Source organism: Lissotriton helveticus, chromosome 4_1, assembly GCF_964261635.1.
Source record: "Lissotriton helveticus chromosome 4_1, aLisHel1.1, whole genome shotgun sequence".
NCBI lineage: Eukaryota > Metazoa > Chordata > Amphibia > Caudata > Salamandridae > Lissotriton > Lissotriton helveticus.
Genome location: NC_136063.1, coordinates 1,451,774,577 through 1,451,799,204, shown reverse-complemented (window position 1 = coordinate 1,451,799,204; position 24,628 = coordinate 1,451,774,577). Strand labels below are relative to the sequence as shown.

Sequence of the window (24,628 nt, the reverse complement as noted above, 5' to 3'; positions counted from 1 at the left end):
CTGGTGTTGTTTCTGAGGCGTGTTGCAACAGTTTATATAAATATGCATATGTCGGTGCCCTGTGGACACGAGCATAACTTGTCGATGGAATTCATACACTCAGTAGTTAAAATATTTCTGCCGATTCCAAAACTGTAACAATAGTAAACGTTTTTCTAAACATGAACATTGAGAAAATGCAACCAACAGTAGCAGCTGCTTGGCTAATGCGAACTAGGCGGGTAATATTGTATACAGCAGAGGATCCCTGCGGAAGGACAGCAAGCCTGCAACAGCAAGCCTTCAAATGACTTCACTAAAGACAAGTGCTCATCAGATGGCTGTATGTTACTGCATTCCCTGTTACTACTGATCGAGCAGAGACTTCCTTTAACGATTATAATGACAAAAGAGATGATTATGACAACACTTACACAAATGATGACCAACATGTGTTAAGTACCAATTTAAGGACCATTTTTTTTAAATGACATACAATTTTAATTCAGGTACTGCATCATAAAAGCATACAGATGGAAAGATAGTTTGAGACTTATTATGTGCTAAATTTCAATAGATGTGATTATTAAACAAGTACTAATGGGTATAATTGTTGTGATTATGAATGTGATATTATGAAAAGTATGACATTATTATTTCATGTTCTAACGTGTTGATCGAAACTGACAAAATGTAGGTGCTACACGAGCAAGCATAAAGGTGCCTTTGCAAAACTTCTTTTTACGTGCGTTTCATATATGTAATTATTAAATAACATTCAAACGATAAGATTAATATGTATTTTTCTTTATATGTGTAACATTGACATTTCCCATTTTTTATGTGTACCCTATACTTACATTAATTAATTCAGAGCAGATTGAAATACTTATTGATTGATGTGTTTTGGAAGATGATATGATAGTTTCCCTATTAATGTGTGATTTACAATTTAACATGATCTTGTTCTGAATTTGCCACATTTCATGTAGGCCTCATGTTTACTCTCCTTTATTTATTTATTGTGTTTTATATAGCGCTGGCTAGACCCGGAGGTATCAGAGTGCTATACATGAGAAAGAAACATTGGTTCAGAACATGGTTACAAAGTTACATCGGTTACTGGGGCGTATTTACAGGAATTACACGAGTATAAAAGTATAGCATAAACATGAGGAGTGAAGTCATAGACTGAATATTCCGAAGTGCATGGGAATATTCAGAGAACTAGCAAATTGTATTGAAATAATAACTGTTTCCTTTGACAACCTTTGGACTGAATACTGTGATTGCAACAAGTTTTGCTACACTTTAGAAAAAACTGCTTGGGAAAGTGGCACTGGTGAACTTGAAAGTTTCCTTTCTAAATGTCCAATTATTCGACGTATCCTATTCCTACATAACTTAAGGAAGCTATGTAATCGATTTACTTATTTTTTCCGGATTGTATCTTCTTTCCTGCTACATAACCCACATCTCACTTTGGACTAACCAATGGAACTGAGTGGTCTGACATTTTTGGTGATGCCAGAGGGTGTCACCCTGGAAACTTAAGGAGTATAATTGCTCACATTTTGGAAATGCTCACACAGCTAAGACAGTGGAAGACAGAAGCAACTTGTGACATAAAGCTGCGATTTGCTGCCGACTGGTGTGCTAACGCAGATTGAACCTTTAGGCTGCAGGGTTCAAGTCATGCTGCTGTAAATTTGAGTTTGTAAAGACAAACTGAGACAGATTGCTACCTTGATGAACTGGAACTGGCTACTTGGAACTTTGCCCAACTTTCCTGAGGGTCTTTACAAGGCTCACCTGGTTTCCTATCTCCTATTGACAGTCCAAATCTGTCTCGGCTGAGGAAGATTTTTCCTGATCATCCTTCATATTCTATCTGAATCACAAAGGCTTGGTATATTTTATTAAAACCTTTTACGAATTAAATATTCAGGGAAGTATGCTATCCTATTTTAATGTTAACGTTCTTTACTTATAAATGAATAAATAAACATTGAATTTTAACTGACTCTGCTGATTCTGTCTGATCTTTCCTTGTGGGTAAATCATTTGGTTTTGAGTCATTTATAGTTATTGAGAATATTTGTTTTTTCGCTGAAATAAGATTGAGTTAAAGATAACGATTATCCTATTCCTGATCTTCAATCAATCAATCAACATATTTGTAGAGCGCGCTACTCACCTGCTAGTGTCTCAAGGCGCTGGGAGGGGGGGGAGCCGCTACTGCTCGAATAGCCAGGTCTTGAGTTGTTTCCTGAAGGAGAGATGGTCCTGGGGCAGCCGTAGGTGGGTGGGGAGGGAGTTCCACGTCTTGGCCGCCAGGTAGAAGGATCTTCCTCCGGCGGTGGCTCTGCGAATTCGTGGGGCGAGGGCGAGGCTGGCGGATCGGAGCTGGCGGGTGGGTGTGTAGAATGTGAGGCAGCTGTTGAGGTATTTGGGGCCAATGTCGTGGAGAGCCTTGCGTGCATGGGTGAGGAGTCTGAATGTGATCCTCTTGCTGACGGGGAGCCAGTGCAGGTCTCTCAGATGGGCAGAGATGTGGCTGTGACGGGGGATAGCCAGGATGAGTCGTGCAGAAGCGTTCTGTATGCGCTGGAGTCTTTTCTGTAGTTTGGCTGTGGTTCCAGCGTAGAGGGTGTTTCCGTAGTCCAGTCGGCTGGTGATGAGGGCCTGGGTGACCGTCTTCCTGGTTTCGATGGGGATCCACCAGAAGATCTTTCGGAGCATGCGCAGGGTGTTGAAACAAGAAGACGAGACGGCGTTGACTTGTTTGGTCATCGTGAGGGAGGAGTCCAGGATGAAGCCCAGGTTGCGTATATAGTCCGTGGGCTTGGGGGCGGTGCCCAGTGCAGAAGGCCACCAGGAGTCGTCCCAGGCAGAGGGGGATGGTCCCAGGATGAGGACTTCCGTCTTGTCTGAGTTCAGTTTCAGATGGCTGAGCTTCATCCATTCCGCGACGTCTTTCATTTCATCCTGGAGGCTGGCTCTGGCGGTGGCGGGGTCGTTGGTGAGGGAGAGGATCAGCTGGGTGTCGTCAGCGTAGGAGATGATGTTTAGGTTGTGTTGGCGTGCGATGGCTGCGAGGGGGCTCATGTAGACGCTGAAGAGGGTGGGGCTGAGCGAGGATCCTTGAGGAACGCCGCAGATGACTTCGGTGGCCGCGGATCGGAAGGGGGGGAGGCGGACTCTATGGTTTCTTCCGGATAGGAATGAGATGATCCACTCCAGGGCCTTCCCTTGGATTCCGGTGTTGCTGAGGCGCTGTATTAGTGTGCGGTGGCATACGGTGTCGAAGGCTGCTGAGAGGTCCAGGAGGATGAGGGCAGCTGTTTCCCCGTTGTCGAGCAGGGACCTGATGCCGTCGGTGGCTGCGATGAGGGCGGTCTCCGTGCTGTGGTTTGCTCAGAAACCGGACTGCGAGGGGTCGAGGGATCTGTTTGTGCATCCTCCGAATATCCAGTTCCTTTCAACACAAATCAAGATCCCTCGGAGGACCAAGAGAGTGTAATAGGTAGGGAGAGGTTAAGGAATACATAGTTAACATTAGTAAATGATAAGTTGGGCCCAATAATGTGGAGAAGTGTGGCTCACTGGTTAGAAGCGGGAGACCGTGAAGCAGAGATCGGCCCGGGACCAGGGTTCAATTCCCGACGCGGCAGGGTCTTGGGTCAATGTCCGCGGAATCGATAATTCTCGCCGAGGTGCCTACGCTAACCATGGGTCCCACTCTGCAACTCTGGGCAATAGCTTGCTTAATCTTCACAACGGCCCCATCAGCGCCGGGGATGCCTGGCTTCACCTTGGAGGTGCCCAGGAGGGACCATCTCACAGGGAAAGCCAGGACGGGTTCCCCGGCGGTATACAGCGCCAGGACACTCCGAGATGGAGTAACAGTGCGCTCTACAAGTATACTTACTTTACTTTACTTTACTTATAAGCGCAAACGCACTGCATTCCCTGCTAATACATCACCTGATGTTTTCTTGTCTTGGGAGGAAGTGACCCTCCCTATTGAAAAACAAAAACAGTGGCTCTGACCCTTTATAGGTTTCGCCTGGAGAACGCTTGAGCAGTGGTTGCCAACTTGTAAGTATTTAAACATTTTAAAAAATATAAAAATGGACTTTGAGCCCACCAATTACTTATAATTGGCTGGGTCCCATGTGACTCCCACATCATTTTACTTGCCATTGGGTGGCTCCCACATGGCTCCCATGTAAGTCTTCTTTCCTTGCTTATGATTTGTCAGGACCTGCTCCTCGCCTCCGTCTTCCAACTGGGCTGCGAGTCGGGTCTTCATCCTGCTGTGGAGCCTTAATCAAGTACTGCTTTCAGTGGCCATTGTCCTTCCACTGCAGGCACCTTTTTTTTTTTTTTACTTTTCAACATGCACTCTTTTAGTGCACATTTCTGCAGTCCCTCTCCTTCACCTCCGATTCCGATGACAGTAAAAGAAAACATTTTTTTTTTTTAAAGCACTATGAGGAGGTCAGCATTGACCTCGTCACAGCGCTTTTTATTTTTGTTTGGCGGTTTCTTTCTGCACTCGGCAGTGGGGCAGAGGCCAAAGCACTGCTAGGCGGCATCAAACAACGACATGAAATGTACTGCGGTGGCGCATGAACAATCAGGCGAGCTGTTACAATGGAGGTTTAAAGAAATCAAGAGGTAAAGAAGTGGAGGTAAGCAACATACAAGGGGAACTGTATTACGAGTTCACCAATTGGTTTCTGGGCATAGATCTTATAAAAAAAAATAACAACACAGAAGAGGACAGCATTGTCCCCTTCATATTAATTTCAAAATGTGTCACAGTTGGCAACAGGCTTTCAAGGTGCACAGATTCGCTGCTGCAAGTAGAACAAAAAAAACGATAGGACGCAGCCAGCATTGTCCACGTTATAGCACTTTTTTCACTTGTACTTTTAATTGGGCAAATATAAATACTTATTTAGGGAGAGGGTGAGCTGGAAGGAGAAATGTATTTTATTTATTCATCTCCCAGTAAATTGCCCAGTTATCTCGAAGCACACAGCACGGGCGTTGTTTCCTTTCTCTGGCAGGAAAGAGCTCCCTTCCCCATTACATATTTTGCTTTGCTCCGGAGAATGCTCCCTACACCCAGCATAGGTGCTCAAAGTTAAGTGGAGAAGAGAGGGCCTGTACCAGCACCCGAAGTAAACTACTCAACAAGCGATTGTAGTTCCACTATTCACAATCGCAACAATAGAAATTAAATAGCACATTGGACGAAAGTTCAAAACTAAGACAAAAACTGGAGTACATTCCCCGGGGCTCGCTTTTGCTATCGGGTTAAATCACACCGTTAACGCCCGTTACTGCCCGCCTTCACCACATCATCAATAGCTGAGCTCCTGCCAAGGCACCCATCTGCCTGCTTGCCTGGCGTTGAAGAAGCTGGCTACCACTGCTTAAGAAGCACAGTGGAGGGCTTTCCTTCCATTTGGGATTCTTTAATAGTTGTGCAGTGTGCTGAATAATTGGAAGAACAGGAAGGAAGTGGAGGTTTAAAGACTAGATGAACACAGACAGAGGTAGCTATAGAAACAATGTATACTTTCTTTGGCGCTAGCCAGGTCAAAGGGGGACTGTTGCATGGCCTATATCCAGACAGGTCAATGGGCCACTCTAAATTTTAGAACCAAGTTGTGGGCCCAGCTCTTTAGTTCTACTCAAATTGTAAGTTTTATTTTAGCCACGTACCGGGCCGGTTGTAGGCCAATGGGTGTATGCAAACAATATCATCTATGTAACATAGCTCATAAGTTTCCAATGTAAGTTTTTTTTTCTGGTGTTTTCTAAAATTCATCTTTGAGTTTCCTAAGGCAAACCCTCTCTGCATTCCTCAACAGGCTCACTCTCTCCATGTTAGCAGTAGAGGACACAACTTACGGTTGAGCACATTCTCCAGTTTCTGCGTCATCGAGCCTTCCACTTTCTCAGTTCCGTCAGCTTCGAGTTTCTGATGAATGGCTGGAATGAACACAGACCATGTAACACGTTACTTTCACATTATGACTTAACAACATACAACATCTTTATTGGCCACTGCTTAACACCACGCATTAGTTACACTGACATATAATGGAAGGGTGCAAGCTCAAAGAGGAGGCTGCTTGAACTCACACGAGCCAGTAAAAACGCATGGACCGAATTTTGGGGTCGATTACGATGGCGGTGAATCCGCATCCTCCGGGCCGGTGGAAGCCACCGCCGGCCCGGATAATGCAGATTCACAGCCGCGGCATAGAAAACACCCACCCCCAGATTATGATGGCGGTGGGATCAGCGGTGGACAGCAGGTCCGACCGCCGCTGATCAGCGGGGTGTGGACCGCAATATGGTGGCGCTGTCTGCAAGACACCGCCAGCCACATCAGGATGGGTGCGAAAACATGCTTTTCCGCGGCGGCTTTTCTGCCGTGGAAAAGCATGTGGACCTTTGCTTCTGGGGGCCCCTTGCGGGCCCCCAGGGTGTTAGGGGTGGGGGGTCAAATTGGGGTACCTATGGTACCCCCCTGCTTTGGCATGCATAAGGTGGCAGGCACCACGCGGTGCCCGCCACGTTGTGTATGTCAAAGGAAAACAAGCATTTTTCACTTTGGCCATAATGTTACACATAGAGGATGTGACCGCCAGGGTGGCGGTCACATCCTAATTACAATGGAGGGACCGCCACTGCCCCTGCAGACGGCCCCTCCACCTTGGGGGTGGCGGACGGACGCAGGTCAGTCCGCCATCAAAATCAACCCCTTTATGCGAGGCAAGTTTCTCAACCATAAGGTGGCTATCCATTAACAATCAAGATGAACGCTGTGCAATAAGCACTTACAAATGGATTCTTCCGCTTCTATGAGACCCTTGCTTTCAATATTCAGGAGTAGAAATCAAAACGTTGCAGTCAGATATTTCCATTTAATCTCTTTGCATTTGTGTCTGGCACACGTTGATTTTTCCTTAAATGATTTATTTTGAATAGATGGCTGATTGCCGAGAAATATAAGGCTATACATCTATTGGGAAGGAATCAAGTGTCGTCATAAACCACTAAATCAAAGTCCGAGTGGTTTATCGATATGGGCACAACCACAGAGATGGTGTTATTTATATGTAAGTAACAAGAACCTTACTTTTATTTTTATACTGCATTGCTTAGAATGGTTTAAAAAGTTTTAAAAACACAAAACTGTTCAATAAAGGTAGTGTTGCAACCCACTGTTTGGTAATAAAAAACATCAGAAAATAACTCTCTATATTTTAATGCATTTCAGCTGCCATGCAAGTTTATTCTCGTCGCAACCCATAATAAAGCAGGCCAGCCATATCACAACAAGCATTTGCAATACAATCGGTCTTGCCTTTGGGATCTTATATGTATTTAGCTATGCAGCACATTAGCCTGGGTGCTGAAACATCTACTGTTCTTTAACATGGAGGGAAAGTAAGCAACAAACTGCGTGACACGCCAGGTATGGAAACACGGAGAGAAATATTGCCGTTCAGCGGGAAATTGTATAGTCCAAAGCTCTGTTTGTAATATAAAATCAGGGCCTTCGGTGGTCATACCACTGAAAATATAAGATTTGAAAAAAATATTATTGTCTATGGTTGCTCGTGAAAGACAATTTCTATGGACTGGAAGCTAGAGAACGCTAAAATGATTCTGGTATTTTACGGACCTCTGCTAGTCGTTTTCTATCAAGAAAGTTAAATAGAGGCAGTTGCCAGAAAGATTAAAAAAAAATAAAGTCCCTAAGTAGAAAGCAATTCTAGAATTTTACTGACCTCTAGTAGTCGTTTTCTATCAGAACAGTTAAATTGAGGCAGTTGAACAGAAAAAAGTCCCTAAGCAGAAGCAGACAAGCCCTAGCTGATCTCCAGAGCCCACAAAGTACATACACATATAAGTATATCCTAAAGTATATACAAGAGGTCTCGAATGCTCGACCTAAAAAGGGAGCACTGCAAGGCAAAGTCCCTGCTGCAGTATTGTGCTGAATAGAGTCTTAACCCCTTTGCCGCGGCCGCAATTTCGCGGCAGTGCGGCACTTCCGCAAAATGGGCGGGGTCGCGTCAGCCAACGGCCGACGGCAGAACGCAAGGGGTTAAATAGGCGATGAGATGGAGCAGCGCCATTTTACTACCTTTGAAAGAGGTAAATGGTTGCTTGTTATGAGAGCTTAAAAAGCCTCCTCTGCATTTTGGATGGAAATGCAGCATTCAAAAGAAAACAAACAAAAGAACAAAATACAACACACATATGGCAACATAACACAGTTCAAGCATAAAAGGGCACAACACAACAAAACAGATTGCAACATAACAAGCACAGTATATTATACCATCATCACCCTACAATAATATAGCATAAAAACACAGTCACACTGCCACAACAGTTCCACACAACAAGTATACACAAATGTTTTTGCCACACATTACCACCTCCAGAATCCTGCTTTCCTAAAACGGTGGTAAAATGTGTTAGAAGCAAATTTTGCCTTAACACCAATGACATAAAATACTGCCAGTCAAAAATGTTTTGCAATCTGGACTTTACATTTTGCATGATATAGACTGAGTGAAGGCTATTTTTACTGCAATGGGCGGGCAACATGGGCGTGAGGGAAATGCTGTGGCAGAGGGACAGATTCAGAGGGACTTCCCTTTGCGAAACTGGATAAGATCTATCACTAAGACTGATATTCTTCTTTCCCATTATGCCTCTAACCATTCCTCTTCCTCTCCACTGCTCTACCTCAAGCTTGGATGGGGGATGTTCATTTTTTTAAAAAATCTTTTTATTAAAGAAATACAAATTAAATAATATCAGCAACACAAAAACATAAAAGTAGTCATGAGAATATACAATAAGGATAAAATAAAAAGTGGTCGACAAATAGTAATAAAGATCACTAAGGGGCATATTATACTGGAGCTTAAATCAAAGTTTCCTAATTATGGCTGATTTCAAGGAACACAGGACTACAGTGATTCGTTATCAACAGCAAACTGAGGGGTGTCACTAAAGGGGGTGCACAGCCAACCTCTACTCTCAGTCCAGGGGGGCCAAATTTTTGTCCACTTGCCCTGGCAACCTCTGCTTTCCTACACCACTCTCTCAGCTTGCTTGCACCAATCCATATCGGACTCCCAATCCGAGCATTTCAATTCAACTCTACCCTTCCAAGTTCTAGCGATATTACGTTTAGCCACCATACACCCCAGAGAGACCGACAGTCGCTCAGGTCTAAACAGGTCAGTGGCATCCCAAATATTCAGGAGACATTGTCTCGGAGTAGCCGCAACATCTTTACAGCAAACCTGGGATAAGGCAGAGATGATCTCCTCCCAATGCCTCTTAAGAGTTGGACATTCCCACCATTTATGCAAATAAGTACCCACCTGGCCACAGTGGAGAATTCAGAAGACCCATTTTAACCAAGACGGAGCTCGTGTAGTAGACCCTATGCAGTAATTTAAGTTGAATTACTTTGAACTGGGATAGAATCGTAAACCTGACGAGGCGATACGAGGGCCTCCCTCCAGTCCTCATCGTCAACTTCACCCACATCTGCTCACCATTTTATGCGGACTTTTTCAAAGGAGTCAGGTGAATTATTAATGATTTTTCGGTAGGTAGAGAGATGGCCTTATCTGGAAGATAGTCGTCCAAGAGCCTGTCCTTCAAAGGGTATGACACCGGCAGTTTGACGCCTTTAGAAAGCACCTTAGTCAGTGTGCTTCGCACCTGAAGGTAGCTGAAAGCTTCTTTCTCAGGCACTTGAAATTTCTGCTGCAGGTCACTGAAAGGCATTATTCCATCCCCGACCCACAGGTCACCCACCTTGTACAATCCAATCAAGTCCCACTTATCAAACCCGGGTTGTCGCCAAAGCAGACACAAGAGACAAAAATCGAACAATGGAGTCGCTTGTGTAAGTCTACCCCTCCAGCCGAGGGCCGAATTCGCAGAGTGCCAGATGGAGACAGTCGTGGAGGTCGGAGTGAATTTGGGTTCTAGTTTTAATCTTCCATACAGTGCCCTCAAATAAGTGCCAAGCAGCATATTGTGCCTGTCCAATCTATATGTAGGGTCAGTAATGGGCCAATACAGCCAATGATTAAGGACAATAAGATGTGAAGCCCAATAGTATGATCTGATGGCCGGCAGCGCAATGCCTCCATCATACCAGCTCCTGGTTAGTTTGGCAAGGGCGATTCGGGGTGGTCCGTTGTCCCACAACAGGCTACGAACTTCGGACTCGATTGAGGTAAAATACTGTGGCGGGACTAGGTGTGGTGTTTTCTGTAACACATACAGAAAGCGGGGAGCGACATCTTTTTTATAAAGGGCTGCTCTCCCCAAGAGTGTAAGAGGAAGAGTCCTCCAACGTTGTACATCAGCTTTGAGACGCTGAAGGGGGGGGCAGCAAATTGCATCAATAGAAGAGTGCCGTATCTGTTGTAATATATATACCAAGGTACTGAAAGCCCTCAGTCACAATTGACTGACTGGGTCCAGGGGTGCGGGGGGAGGGGAGGTGGGGGGAGAGGTGACCTCTCAGGATATATATCAGGGACTTATCCCGGCTAACAGTATAGTCTGAATATTTTTAGTACATTATTGATGGAAAATCTGGGCCTGGCCAAATAGAGCAGAATGTCATCCGCGTAGAGAGACACTTTGTCCATCCACTCTGGTGACCAGTTCAGGCCTCGAATCGTGGGATCCCCCCAGAGCCATATAGCGAGAGGTTTAAGCGATAGGCCAAATAACAAAGGAGATAGTGGGCACCCCTTTCTAGAGCCCTGCTCCAACTCAAAGACTGCCGATCTACTCCCATTCACCGCAATTCTCTCCAGGGGTTTCGAGTAAAGGAGACGCACCAAAGAGAGAAATTGGGCACCAAAACCGTACCTCTCCAACGTAGCAAAGAGGAAAGGCCATTCAACCATATCAAATGCCATTTTGGCGTCCAAGGACATAATAACAGAGTCCTCCTGTACGGTGGTAGCTCGCCCCAGCACCCCAAACAAACGGCGCAAATTAAGTGGCATGTTTTTAGTTGGCATAAAACCATTTTGATCCGGGTGGATCAATTTGTGAAGAAGGGGTGAGAGGCGAAGAGCCAGGATCTTGGCCAAGATTTTGACCTCGGGGTCAAGAAGAGAGATGGGCCGATAGTAAGAACATTGGTCAGGAGGCTTTCCATGCTTATGGATGACAACTATACTAGCCAACCACTGAGCAGCCGGGAGAACACCCTCTTGCACACTCGCATTGTACATGCGCAGTAGGTAAGGGGCTATGAGTGGAGCCACGTTTTTATATAGTTCATTCGGGAGTCCGCTGGGGCCCATGGCTTTCCCGGACTGCAGGGAGGAGATGGCCTTGGAGATTTCATCAGCAGTCAGTGCCCCGTCTAGCTCTGCGATCTCCTGGGAGTCCAGGTGCAGCAGCTCCAATGTAGCAAGCAACTCAGCAGCCTCCTCCTGAGTGGAGGTAGACACAGGGGAATAAATCTGACAAAAATAAGCGGCAAAGGCACCTGCAATACCAATTCTGTCTTGATGTCGGACGGCACAATCATCTACAATTTCTGCCGCCCATCTATTAGCTATATCCCTCCTATCAAGCCAGGCTAACAACTTGCTGGCTTTATCGCCAATGTCTTAGATCCTGTGCTGAGTGGCCCTATAGTAAATCTTAGCTGCTTCATTTGCAATATCTCTGTATTCCTTTTGCTTAATAGCCAACTTGTGCGAAATCTCTGGTGACATCTCAGAAACCAGGTCGCGGGGGATGTTCCTTGTTGAAAGTAACACAGTGCAAATATGGACCACCTGGAACGAATACAGAGGGAACATCTTTGAACCCCCCAGAACGCCTCGATTGACGAACCGCATGTACTGTAAACGCTATCTGATGTACTGTAAAATGCCTCCATATCGTGAAACTATATATGTCTTGAAACTCCCTGCGCTTGAATGTAGACGATTATTGCCTTGAGTGTGATGATTGCCATCTGTTTCCCTGTTGTTAATAAAAAAGAATTTATAAAAAAAAAAAAAAGTAACAGTGAGTTGAGTCAGAGATGGTACATATTAGGTTAATTTGAACTATGTTAATCACTCTGCGATCTTGGAACCTAATTTTATGTCTATTGTTTCACCTCCATCAACAATGTTTAGCTCTGTAGCAGTTTGATTTGAAAATGTGTTTGTAAACAAACTGGAATCTAAATTGGAAGCCTGGTAGTAAAAGCTTACAATTTTTAACTCAGTAGCCATTTTGTATTTTACAAACCTAGTTCTAAATACATTTTTGGAGTCGTGGCCAAGATGGACACCAGAAGACAATTGAACACATGAGACTCGAGGGAGTGGATATCCTGTGAAAGGCACACTATTCCTGTCGGAGAGAAATGTGGAATGGACCATGAAGTGGAGACTGGCGTGAAGTGCGAGTTTAGGCATAAAAACATTTTTTAAATGGTGGACAGACGTGCAAAAGGTTGTAGAGGCCAGGCGGTGTGGATGCGCTGAGCCAGAGAGTGAGATCTTGCTGTACAGAGCAGCTACTGATGCACAGAGAACTGGGGATAGGAGCGTCTGCAGAGCTTTTGGCAACGTGATCGCCATGCACATGTCTCTGTCAGCCGCATGCATGAGAGCCTTTTCAAAGGAGAAGGTGGGGTGGAAGCGATCATCTTTACTCTACTGACATTTCAGTGACAGAGAGAAAAGACTACAAGTAGCGACAGGAAGTGCCATCTTGGAAGGAGATGTGACATAGCCACAGACAGGCATTCTACCATATATATCTTTGAAGAATCACAAATCATGCCCAGTCGTAGCAGAAAATGGCAAAAGAAAGGAGAAAAGAAAGACTTTTTCAAACCCAAGAGACACTATGTTTAGCAGCATGAAGGTGAAAAAGCCCAGGTGCGCTCCTCTCCTGCACTGTGGTAGGAGCATGGCCCAATAGCATTCCCCCACAGACCCCTGGCAGTGGCCAGAAATCTGAGGGTATAAAATAAAATTTTCGCCCTGTGCACAGCTGTCAGCAGTCGTGAAGTTTCGCTTTTGGTTGGATCTTTCGCATGCTGAATATGTTTCTTGACTTTCTTCCGTATTATTCACAAGTTACAGTGGTCAGGAAACTGATTCTCTCTAGGCTGGACTATGCCAACGTGCTGTGTCTGGGTCTCCTGGAATATCTCACCTAGCTGCTACAAGTTATGCAGAACATTGCAGTTCGCCTATCGTGAAAAATACCTAAATACTCATCAGTGTCCTTATTTCAGGAGAGACTGCGCTGGCTGCCAGTTCGACAACAATGTACAGGGCACTGACCCGGACATACCAAGCTCTCCACAACAAGGGGTCTATGTATCTCAATGAGGGTATTAGGGAATAGAGACCAGGGAAGCCCCTGTATGCTAATAATGCTGGCTTAATCGTGGCTCCCCGTTTTAAAAGGCAGAGCAGAGGAGGCTCCTCCTTCACTGCCAAAGCGGCTGGTATGTGGAATCAGTTGCCTGAACATTTGAGGTCCATTACAGAGGAAAATTTAAGAAATAGTTGAAAACACTCCTATTCAAGCTTCAGGGATGACATGACTCCAGTGGTTCGCTGCTTCTTTCCGTCTTTAGTTGCCTAAAGCCCCAGGACATTGTTTTTGAGTAGCCTTGAGCTACAGAAGAATCTTTAATTCATTCATCCAACGCACCAGGAGTATCTGTCAGTTCCACACACCTTCACATAGCCACATAAGTACACCCTCCACAGCTCTCCTGGTTTCATATTGGTCTTCAGTGTTTTTGTTCCGATTGTTCCCTTCACTAACCCTGCCGAAAGGAGAAGTGTTGCACAGCCCGCGCTGGCATCCACTTTCAGGTATTGCAACGCGGCCATTCCTGGTTTCATATTGGTCTTCAGTGTTTTTGTTCCGATTGTTCCCTTCACTAACCCTGCCGAAAGGAGAAGTGTTGCACAGCCCGTGCTGGCATCCACTTTCAGGTATTGCAACGCGGCCATTGTGCTACTGACCATACGTGAAGGTCTTTAACAACTTTGAATTCAGCTTACACTGAGTATGTAGGAAATTAGGTCGAGAGGCATTCTGTCATTCTTTGTGTCTGATATATTGGTGTAATAATATGAAGACATTTTTGTATTGTTTATTAACAACCCACTGAAATATGTTTTTTAAGTAGTGTGCGATAGCAGTAGTTTTCCCTCCCATAGCAGTTGACATGTTTCAGCTACCTGGTTAGCTCTAAACAGAGTCTCTGGCCTTTCTTCAGGATAAAGCCCACCTTGATAACTGTCCACTATCAATTTCACAAAGTAGGTGTGAGAATTTGTTTGTGTGATATTCATGTATGGGACAAAACCAGTGCGATCAAATTCGGATATCAAACAAAATCAACTGCGGTGTTTACCAATCTGGTTCAAGAACTAATCTGTACTAAGAGGGGCTACATGGAGGAGTGTTCTACTGAGTCCAACCTCAGCATAACAGAGATTAATGCAGAATAAGGTGATTCGCCTGATTTGAGGCACCAAGTCACTCCAATTTAGTGACTTTCTACTGGAGACAGGAAAGATGGAGATGTTGCAACTGTGGGACAAAAGCAAGGCAGCCTTAAAAATGAAAGTTTGACAAGCTTCAAATATTGTTTGCGTCATTAGAGAACACAGTGACACAGATAGACAAATTGATTCAGACTCACCACGAGAAACAAAACATATGCAATGAAACATCACCAGCATGTAGAAAGGACTGGTGATGTCTGACCCACAAGGAGAATAATGACCGGGGAATGAGCTAAGAGGAATTGCTCTCAGTGCCATAAATTTAGGGATGCTGGGCGAAGAAGAGGAGAAAGGAGGAGGGGAACGTGACAGCCATAACAGATGTCAGCAGTACTTAAAACTCAATAGCAGAAGGCAAAGGTGATGCTTTCCCCTGAAGTTGCCAGGGTCGAAAGCCTTAAGGAGAGGGTCAGGCCCCACAATCATGTTGTGCCTGAAAGACAAGGGTACAAAACACTAAATGATAGAGACCGTAAGAAGTAAAGGCAGGCTTCTGATGTGAGGGAACACAATTCACCCTCTCAATTGTGACACTTTACAGGCCACAGAAAGGTAAATGAGAGGCACTTTAATTCTCATGAGGTGGTGCGGATGGCTGTCGCCTTGCTCGACTCTTCTCGCAGATCATGGAGAAACCCACACACTGTGGCTTGGACTCTCGAAGCAGCACAATACTTTTCATTTTCTTTTTTGAGGCTGGGAATGAAAGCACAAGAAGCTATGAGATTCAAGAGAGCAAGCCATGCCCTTAGCGTTCACCCAATCCCTTGGACATCCTTCATCACTTGGATCCCTCTTGCTCCCCTTCCACCACCAGTCAGGTTTCTTATCGCCACCTATCTATAGTTTTTTTATTGAGTCTTCCGGTAGTGCTTATATATAGAATATTAGGCACAATAATATTATATTAAATCATAGCTGTTGCATACCCCAAATTGTCGCCTTAAACTTTGTTCCATTAACACTGAATTCATTACTCAACAATTTCTATAAGTTTGTCCTTGATATCATACAAGTGCAAATGCCTAACTAATAAAAACAAAGTTCTTGCTGTAAAAAGCTTACTGTCACACTCAAATATTCGAAACAGTAAAATTGTACAGTCCAAAATAAAAGATTAGTATCTCTTGAATATGTTTTGTCCAAAGTTTCCAAGTATTTTCCCATTTATGTCTCAAACCCAGTCGTTTGTAGAACAGCTATTCCTGGAACATAACATAAATAATTTTTTCTCCATTCATAAAGGGTGGTAGGATGTTCCTCTTTCAAATGTTGTGCAATATGCGTTGTTTGTGCTGCCAATGTTCCAATACACAAAATAATTATTTGGCTTTCTACTTCCCTTCTTGTTAATTAAACTGATACACATTAAAGCTATATTCCTATTTAACTTATTCTATTTATTAGTCATGATGCCTTTTTTAAATCTACACAAATGTCAGACTAAAGGCTACCCAACAAGGGTTAATCATAGAATTTATGATTCCATGAACCTTCAAACCCTAAACATCTGTAGCAGTTGTAATAGTCTAACCGTGTGCACTGTGCTGCCAAAAGCGCCGAGAGATACCTGCTGGGATGATTTGTTTGCGCGATATAAGTCTTAAAATAGAATAAATAAACAAAACAAGACTAAAGAAATGCCTTATGGATTCCAATACAATCAGCATATGCATAAATACTGATTTGTCTCTGCAGCCATGGTTATTGCCTCACGTGATAATTGATGTAAACCGTTTCATTCTTCATTATTGCTATTTATTCTAGCATTTCTACACATCTTTATTTATTTTGTTCTCAAAGTTGAGAAGGTGTGAGCTAATGAGGTTGGAGTATAAAGAGGAGGTGTACCCGGTCGTTCTCTCATCTTGATGCAAATCAACAAGAATCCTAATTTGCCCCTAGTCTGAAGATATTTTAACAAAGTCCACCTGGCAGGTAGGTTATATTCTATTTTCAACTCTTTAAATTACCTAAACTACTCTCCACCTATTAATTGTCCCATTATGATAATGCTACTTTTTAGCCAAGGCTGTGTCGTCATATTTATTTGCTCTAAAAAAGTCAGGATTTTTCTATGTTGGGGAGTAGGTATGCCACAGGGAACTTGACCATGGTCAAATGCTTGCAATATTTTATAAAACTCGATCATTAATTTGAACGTTGTTTTTATTTTTGAACTTTGGGTTCTGGATTTTGAACAAGAATCCTTATATAACAAATTTCACATGTCATTAAAGCGTAATAGCTCTTTTTGAATATAGTTGACATAATTGGTTCTAGCAACCTCTGTAGATATCGGCCCGCAGATGCAAAGTTACTACTTCCATCCAAAAAAATCCAGCAGTGCCCATACTCCCTCTACTAAAGGCCATGCCTACTTTACTAATTCGGGCTGTTTGCCCCTCTCAAAATAGATCTTATTAACATTATGTTGACTATTTTGAAAATATATCGGTATCGCTTGGAACAAAAAGAGAAAACATGTTAAGGTCACCTATCCATTGAACGAACTCACTTGAACCAAACTGATAATTTTTTCTCTCCTCCACCATACCTATCCCTTTACAGTCCGGATTCTATGGAACCTCAAGCATGGGCGTCATCAAAGGATCTCCTTCATGGGAGGAGAGGGGACACGTATGGATACCATGTTATATGTGTCCCCTATTAGTACAACTAATGGTGGGCTCTCTGCAGACTGATTATTGCGCACACACACACACAGATACATGCAAAAAGCAAACACATTTGTTATTGCTCTATTTTATACGGTAGTGTATTTGAATGGTGAAACAAACGAATAGCAATACTGTCAAAAGGGGGAAAAATGTTTGGGAGGATATGGATGGTCAAAGCCCAGCAAATGGGAAACAAGGGTATGGTCACCATAAAAGAAATAATGAGGGATAAGAGGTTCAACATCTAATTTGGAAATGCCAGTCTACAAACTGATATGTAAACTATGGGACTCCCTTTCATTTTTGGTATGACCAAAAACTGTTGCTATAGATCTGCAATTTAAATCTCATTTTGGAAACCTAAGAATGAACTTACATAAATACGGTGGTTTTGGGCAAAGACGAAGACTCTAATGACAAATGAGTCTGTGTCCAGAGTCCTTCTAATGCCAAATGAGGGTGTCCGGTGTCTGCTGTCCTGTGCTCTGCACCTGTAGGAGATGGTCACATGCTAGCCTCTTGGTTCTCTTGGGGCACCGATACTGGGATGCACACCCAGTTTTCATAAGGCAGTGCTGAAGGGGGCCGTACACAACGTATTTAGCTAGAAAACCATATAAATACAATAAAGGAACTGTATTAAATGAATGTTTAACATATGCTAAAATGTATGTATTAGCAAACATTATTCCCAAATGGCCTCCTTTTTTTCCACCAGTCGGTACTGTTGCATGACCTAAAGTACAGTTACTACTAAAGAGTTACTCCTGTAACTCCGCACATCAGTGAAAATCTCTATCTGCTTGACCCTATAACAATGGTTCACCTGGATTTCATTTATTCGAATAAATCGATAGGCAAGACAAATCAAGGCAGACAATTAATGTAGACCACACAACCATACGATGGTTTGGGTAGTGGTTTAATTTTACCCAGGAGATAAGCTCAGACTATAAAGGTTCTTTACAATTCATAGCAAACATATCAAACACATATACATACACTATAAAGGACGGCAAAGCTGCGCAGTTTGGCACCACACATAGAAGTGACCGTACTGTGATTATATAGAAGCAAACACGTTAAAAAATGTGTGCTAGGATGTTGATGACATTTCAAACACGTTTGAAATATGGAGTTCTCTTAGGACAATCAAATGGTGGATGAATCTGACAACAGGAGAGCAACGGGATAAATAAAGTCTCAGGATACCCAAGGGAAGAGTCACACCAATTGGTGATGATCCAGAACTAATATTGTATTACTGAAAGTGGAAAGTAGCGCACCATCCTGGTCAGCCCACTGGAATCCGACTCCACATTGAAACCTTATTCAAAACAAAAATTAAGATTTCCAAGGGGTGGCATATTGTTTCAAACGCTTAGGTTCTGATTTAGATCTTGGCAGACACGTTACTCCGTCTCAAAGGTGACGGATATCCCATCCACCAAAACAGAAATTCCATTATATCCAATGGCATTTATATGTCGACGGACAGGATATAGGTCACCACTGCGATGGAGTAACAAGTCCACCCAGATCTAACCCGGCCCTTAGTCATCTTTAAAAGAAATCCTCAGAACTCATGTATAACAATGCGGATCTCAAACCATTCAGCAACTTTCCTGACCGTCTGCCCTCCAAAAGGTTATTTGCCTTTCTCTTGCCACAATGTGGGCCAGATTAATCATTACCTTCTTAAAACCTGAAAAGTCTAAAAACTTATCAGGCCATATCTCTGATATTGATATTTATATATCAATAAATATATAAACTCCTGTGTCAACAAGGAATCTTGGCAACCATCTTGAAGGCTGAGTATAAGCTCCACGCTGACTTTAAGTGCCTTGAAGGCAATCAAGGATACCCATGTTGCTATAGCCCAACCTGAACACTGAATCAAGTGATATATCCGCTGTGCCCGGAAATGCCCCAGAGGAACTTAATGCCAATTGTCACAGTGGAAATTAGAAATTAACAATGAGTAGGAAAGTGAATTCAGATTATGCAAGCATATACCTTTAAAAAGCTAAAAATAACCTCAAAAGAGATTTGCAAAAATAAAGTTAAGGAAAAGGGCTGTCAGCACAAAAAGAGGAAGAACATTAATCTCAAGACCTCAAAAAAGATCATGACAAAAGTATTAATTACAGTTTCATTGTAATGCAAGCTTGAATACTGTATTAGTTGCAACGTCGAATGTATGGCCTTCAGTAACTAATGAAATCTCATCTGGGAAGTAACAGACAGTGAGACTGAATCTGATATTGAACGTGTGCATAAGTAGTATCCAAGTAACCTTTTCCAAAGTATTTCATTATTTTGCGATCTGTTAAACACATACAGAGATGATGTAAATATTAGTGAGGATTTGTTAGATTTTCTTTTGGTTTACAGTCAGAGAACCTGACTGATGGAAGGAAAAGAGAGGGAGACATATAAAGATGTTGTAAATGTACATGAATTGTATCTGTATAAGCATAAACAATACAGGGGTTAACCCCTTCGCTGCGGGGGTTAATCCCCCGCTGTGCTGGGGGGGAGGGGGGTGCGCACAGCGCCCGCATGCTCATGACAAGCTGAGCTCGTCATGACGCACGAGATAAGGTAAAGAATGGCTACAAGGGATTTTGTTTATGAACTAAGTACCTACGAATTTGGCATATAGCTTTTGGGGGTTACTTAAATAATTGTACCCTGTTGTATCCACAGGATAACTATATCATTTTTATTTAATCTCAAACATTCAATGAAACCTAGCTAAGGAGAAGATAAAATAAACAAGGCACACAGCAAAATAATTTTCTTGTGAAAATTTAGTATTGAATTGATCAAACAGTACAAATCATGGGGATAAAAAGAGGAAACTAATCAGGTATTAGACGTTATGAATAGATGTACATGAAAATCAACAAATCAACTCATAACGTATCAACAACTCCATAAATCAAAGAAGGGGACCAGTTCATTCATATACAGAGATATCCTTCTAGCATTTATGCTGTGGAGATGGTGATTAGGTCGACGTTTCGGTCTTGCTTGTAGGCATCAATAAGACCATCATCAGGACTAATTTTCATACAAAAAGCCCCAGAAGACTAAAGTTGAGAGTCAATTGGAGGAACTAGAGCAAAGTTAATTGTTAGTCGACACCTTCAACGCTTTCTCTTGCGAAATCTGTAGTGACTGGCAATGTCACCTGTCAATGTAGTGATCAAATTCTGTTGGGAGACTTGATTGGGTAGATAGTTCTATCGTGGTATTAATCACACGAACGGGAGTCACCTGCACTGGAAGCTGACGCTACGCCAGGAACAAGTATAGTGAGGCACGGCGCTCCTGTGCTCATGACGAGCTCAGCTTGTCACAGGTGCATTACCTGCCGTGGAACGCTCTGCACAGCAGGGGAATTATCCCCACATGCGGGCGTTCCACGGCTCATGACGAGCTGAGGTCATCATGAGCACCGAAGCGCCGTGGCTCATGACGAGCTCAGCTCGTCATGAGCGTCGAAGAGGTTAACACTGTAGCCGTCAAGTATCCATTATCCCTTAATGGGCACGAGATATCATGTGAATGTAATTTCTTAAGGCAATCTGTCCACGTGTAGACCACTGAATATTACTACTCTATTCTCATACTGTTGGAGACTATGCGCTAGGCCCCTTGTCTGCTATTTCTTTCTTTGCGCACCACCAGACACTGATTGGCAATATTTGATAGTTGGTTAGATCATGAGGCCATGTACCTAGCAATATTGCGGTACCTCTATATTTAATCGAATTCCCACCACCATCTCTACCCACAAAAAAATTGAGTGCGCTTGCAGGGTGCAAAATGGAAGAAATAACATTCATGGTGTGGAAAGATTAACAAAAAAGGAAAGCAGTATATTACATATGCAATATTCAGCCTAATCCTAAAACTGGTGGAGTGCCTGCCAGTTGTAGGGGTAGGAAGGCAGAAGTATGAATAAAAACATAACAAGCTGATGTTTTCAGATGTAACTTTTTCTATTAGTGAATTAAAAAATATATTAAAATATTTAACAATAACAAACCCAAACCTGCAGGCATGGAATTCCCTATGTTTTTGAGAATTGGCCCATGCCTTTTTTCAGACCGAAACATTATTTCTCCACTACCTTAATAAAACAAACTTACTTGAAATGATAATTTCAAGGATGCGTCACAACAGGCATTAAGGAAAGCACAGTAGCCAAATTTACTGACATTGACAAAGATGTCACTTTCAAAAGGTCAGGTTAAGGTGAAATCAGTTTTCTTCTCAGCTAAGTTGATAGCCTCTCTATTTTGTTATCCTCGTTGAATATACATGCAACAGTCACTGTCATGTCATATGCTAACAGGTAAAGAGACTTTGGGACTGATTTAGAGTTTGGCAGAGAGGTACTCTGTTGCAACAGAGACGGATTACCCTCTCCGTAAAACTCTTGGTCTGTACACTTGATTAAGAGGTCGGTGGACTGCCAAGTTTACATCGACCGATCAAACTTTACTCCATCTGCATAAACCTTCCACCGACGGCCCGAGGGAGTAGGATCCGTCCAAGGTAACTCATCCAACCCTCCACCCTATTTAGAGTTTACAGTTGAATAGATTCTTTTCTTTCTTTTACATTTTTTTTATTGTTCATCACCGCCAGGAATACCCTGGTTGTCAGGGATAGAAGTAAAGTAACCCCTTCACACCTTTGGAGCAGACTCATAGTGGGGAGGTGTCAGTTTTTAATTTTTTTTTAAAACAAAGCCCTGCTGTGGGAATTTTTTCTTCAAAAATAAAGACTTTTGGAAAAGTTTGAAAGCGCGCTGTAATGTTTGATGGAAGTGTCCGTCAAATGTAATCTACATTGACACAATCTGCCATGACGGCGGTTCTTGCCAATGCATAGAAAAGTCCACCGGCCCAGTAGGTATCTCCACATTTGCAGTCAGAGTTAAAACAGGGTGGTGGACAAAGTCTTCCACCACCTGGTCGGCCTTTTGTAAGTCACCCAAACCCTAAATCAGGCCCATAGTTATTTGATTAAGGTACATAATTAAGGAAAGTGATTCGTGACGAAGGGAAGACAAGCTATTAGTTTGTTGGACTGCTGAAAGAGGAAAGGCTTCTGCACCGCAAAAGAGTGCGGACCACTCAACAATTTGAGTCAAAAAGTAACAACAACTCTGCTATTTGTCGACACAAATGGGGGATAGATGGAATCTATCTTTGTTCAACATACTGTCTTCCTATCCCACGGGTGTTCTTGCTAAAACACATCTTTTTCGTGGGTGTCAGAAGTGTGGGAGCCGACCCTGAGGTATCATTTAGGGGAAGGGTTGGGTGTGTGGCATCAGATGTTTAAGCCACAGCAACCCAGGTAGCTCCTCTTCTTACCTGCCCAACTCCCACCTTATATCCAAAAAGTCAACTTTCCTACCCATCCATTGCTGTTACATTATCAGGAAGGGTAGGGAGGCACGGAAGTATGTTAGCAACAGTCTGAATAATAAGCTTGGTGGAAAAGCGAATGGAACACAAAAAGGATGTAAAACTGTTGTTTAAAAGAACTGTTGAAGCTAGCTGGAGTGGAAGGCTGAACTGAAGATGGCGTTGCCCTTTTAGCTCCACCCTGGAGATGACCACATCGTGGTGCCTACATTGGTGGAAGGGAATGGTCGGACTTGAATGGAGTCAGAGGCTAAATATCATCCGTCTGCCTCTGGGTCAATTAAGATGTAGTCAAAAATTGACAGAATATTGTGTGCTTATGCTATTTGATTATGGCGTATTGCTGCATCCAAGATGTATATATAAATCTTGAGTTTTGAGTGTGTGGCCAAGGCGGCCAAGATGGTGGACCCGTTCTAGCAATGCTACCACCTCCTTCGCCCTCCAGCAAAATCCTATGACACACAGCTTCTGCATATCGCCATTGACCTCTTGAGGTGGGCCCTGTGCCTCAGGGAGATGACTGAAGCGGGCGAAGAGACGAAATTGGGAGCCCGCAGAGGGTGTATGACGTGGAGCACCGTGAGGCTGCTCACTATCAAGATCACCCCAGCACGTGGACATGGATGGAGCCTTACATGTGGGAGCTGGTGGAGGTCGCTGGTAAACTGAGAAACGATGACCTAACCCAGCTGAGGCAACGGCAGTGACTTGAGTGGCCACAGAGGACTACAGAGTTGTTGATCCAGGAAGAACAACCAGTGAAGCAGCTGACCGCTCCCTTTGTAAGGGGGCCCGAAGCGTGGCTTAAGACAACCAGAGATGAGCCCGCGCAGCTTTCTGTGGTGGCTAGAGGAGAGCACCCTGTTGGCTGCTCGTGCTGCCCCAAGTGCAAATAGGGGTAAGCAAGCCGGTGGAATTTTGGTGTTCTCCCCCTTCCTCTCTCTTCTTTGCCGCGGCTCACAGATCTACACTACTATCTGGAAAGGGCCCAGGTTATTTCTGCATAAGAGTCTCTCTTGGACGGGGAGGCGTGGGCGCCTCGTCTGATCTTTCCGAGCCATGGAGGAGTAATGTGGTGCAACAAGTACTGGCCTGCTCCCATGTGAGCTGCGCGGCCATCAGCGTTGAGTAAACACAACTGTCACACCTACCGGGTTGGGTAGCCAGGGGCTGTGATCCCCTTCGACTTTCCCTTTCTCTACTCTAGTGGTGTTGTCACAGCCAACACCTGTGACTGAAGGTAGGCCACCAGATATAGTTCAGTAAGGGAAGAGGTCTGAGGGGTCAATGCTGACTACATGTGCTGCCTCCACTTAGAGAGCAGAGCCAGGAAGGCTGAGAGATCTCCGGGGCCTGGTTCGGGGTGCAGAGAGACTGCCCCTGATCCTTTGTGGGGCTGAGCCTGGTGTTGCCCTCGCCCTGGGAACGGCTGAGAGCCAAGGTGATGAAGAGGCCCGACTATATCCTATCTCAAGATCCTGGATAGCCTGTGATTGGCCAGAGATGGGAAAGGTCAAAGGGCCCCAGGCCCTCATCCAAGCGAGGACAGACAGATATACTGCCCCAGAACAGACTAAAACACGTGTGACCCATCCAAACCTCAACAACTGGACTCCGTGGAGGTGACAACAGCCTACAGGCCATCCAGAAGTCGCAGGAGGCAGCTGAAAGGAAAATATGAGTTGCTCTCCTCCAGCAAAATCTTCGGAATATGGCCGGCAGGGTAACAGAAGCCGAAGGCATAATTTCACTCCTTGAGGATGAGGTGACAACCATCACAGTGACGGTATCCTGACTAGCCACCACTGCGCGCACCCTTGAGAACAGGGCTGAAGGTGGTGAGAACAGATCCTAGAGTAATAATTTACTCTTAGGT

At 43.9% G+C, this 24,628-nt stretch overlaps 1 protein-coding gene across 3 annotated transcripts in view; it reads right to left on the bottom strand.

Moving 5' to 3' along the window:
* EXOC2 (exocyst complex component 2) overlaps positions 1-24,628 on the bottom strand; it is a 948,514-nt gene that overhangs the window by 668,606 nt on the left and 255,280 nt on the right. For all 3 annotated transcript variants that reach the window (XM_078688027.1, XM_078688028.1, XM_078688025.1), the window contains one exon: positions 5,908-5,988. In XM_078688027.1, the coding sequence (XP_078544153.1) occupies positions 5,908-5,988 (81 nt within the window). The remainder of the gene's footprint in view (positions 1-5,907; positions 5,989-24,628) is intronic.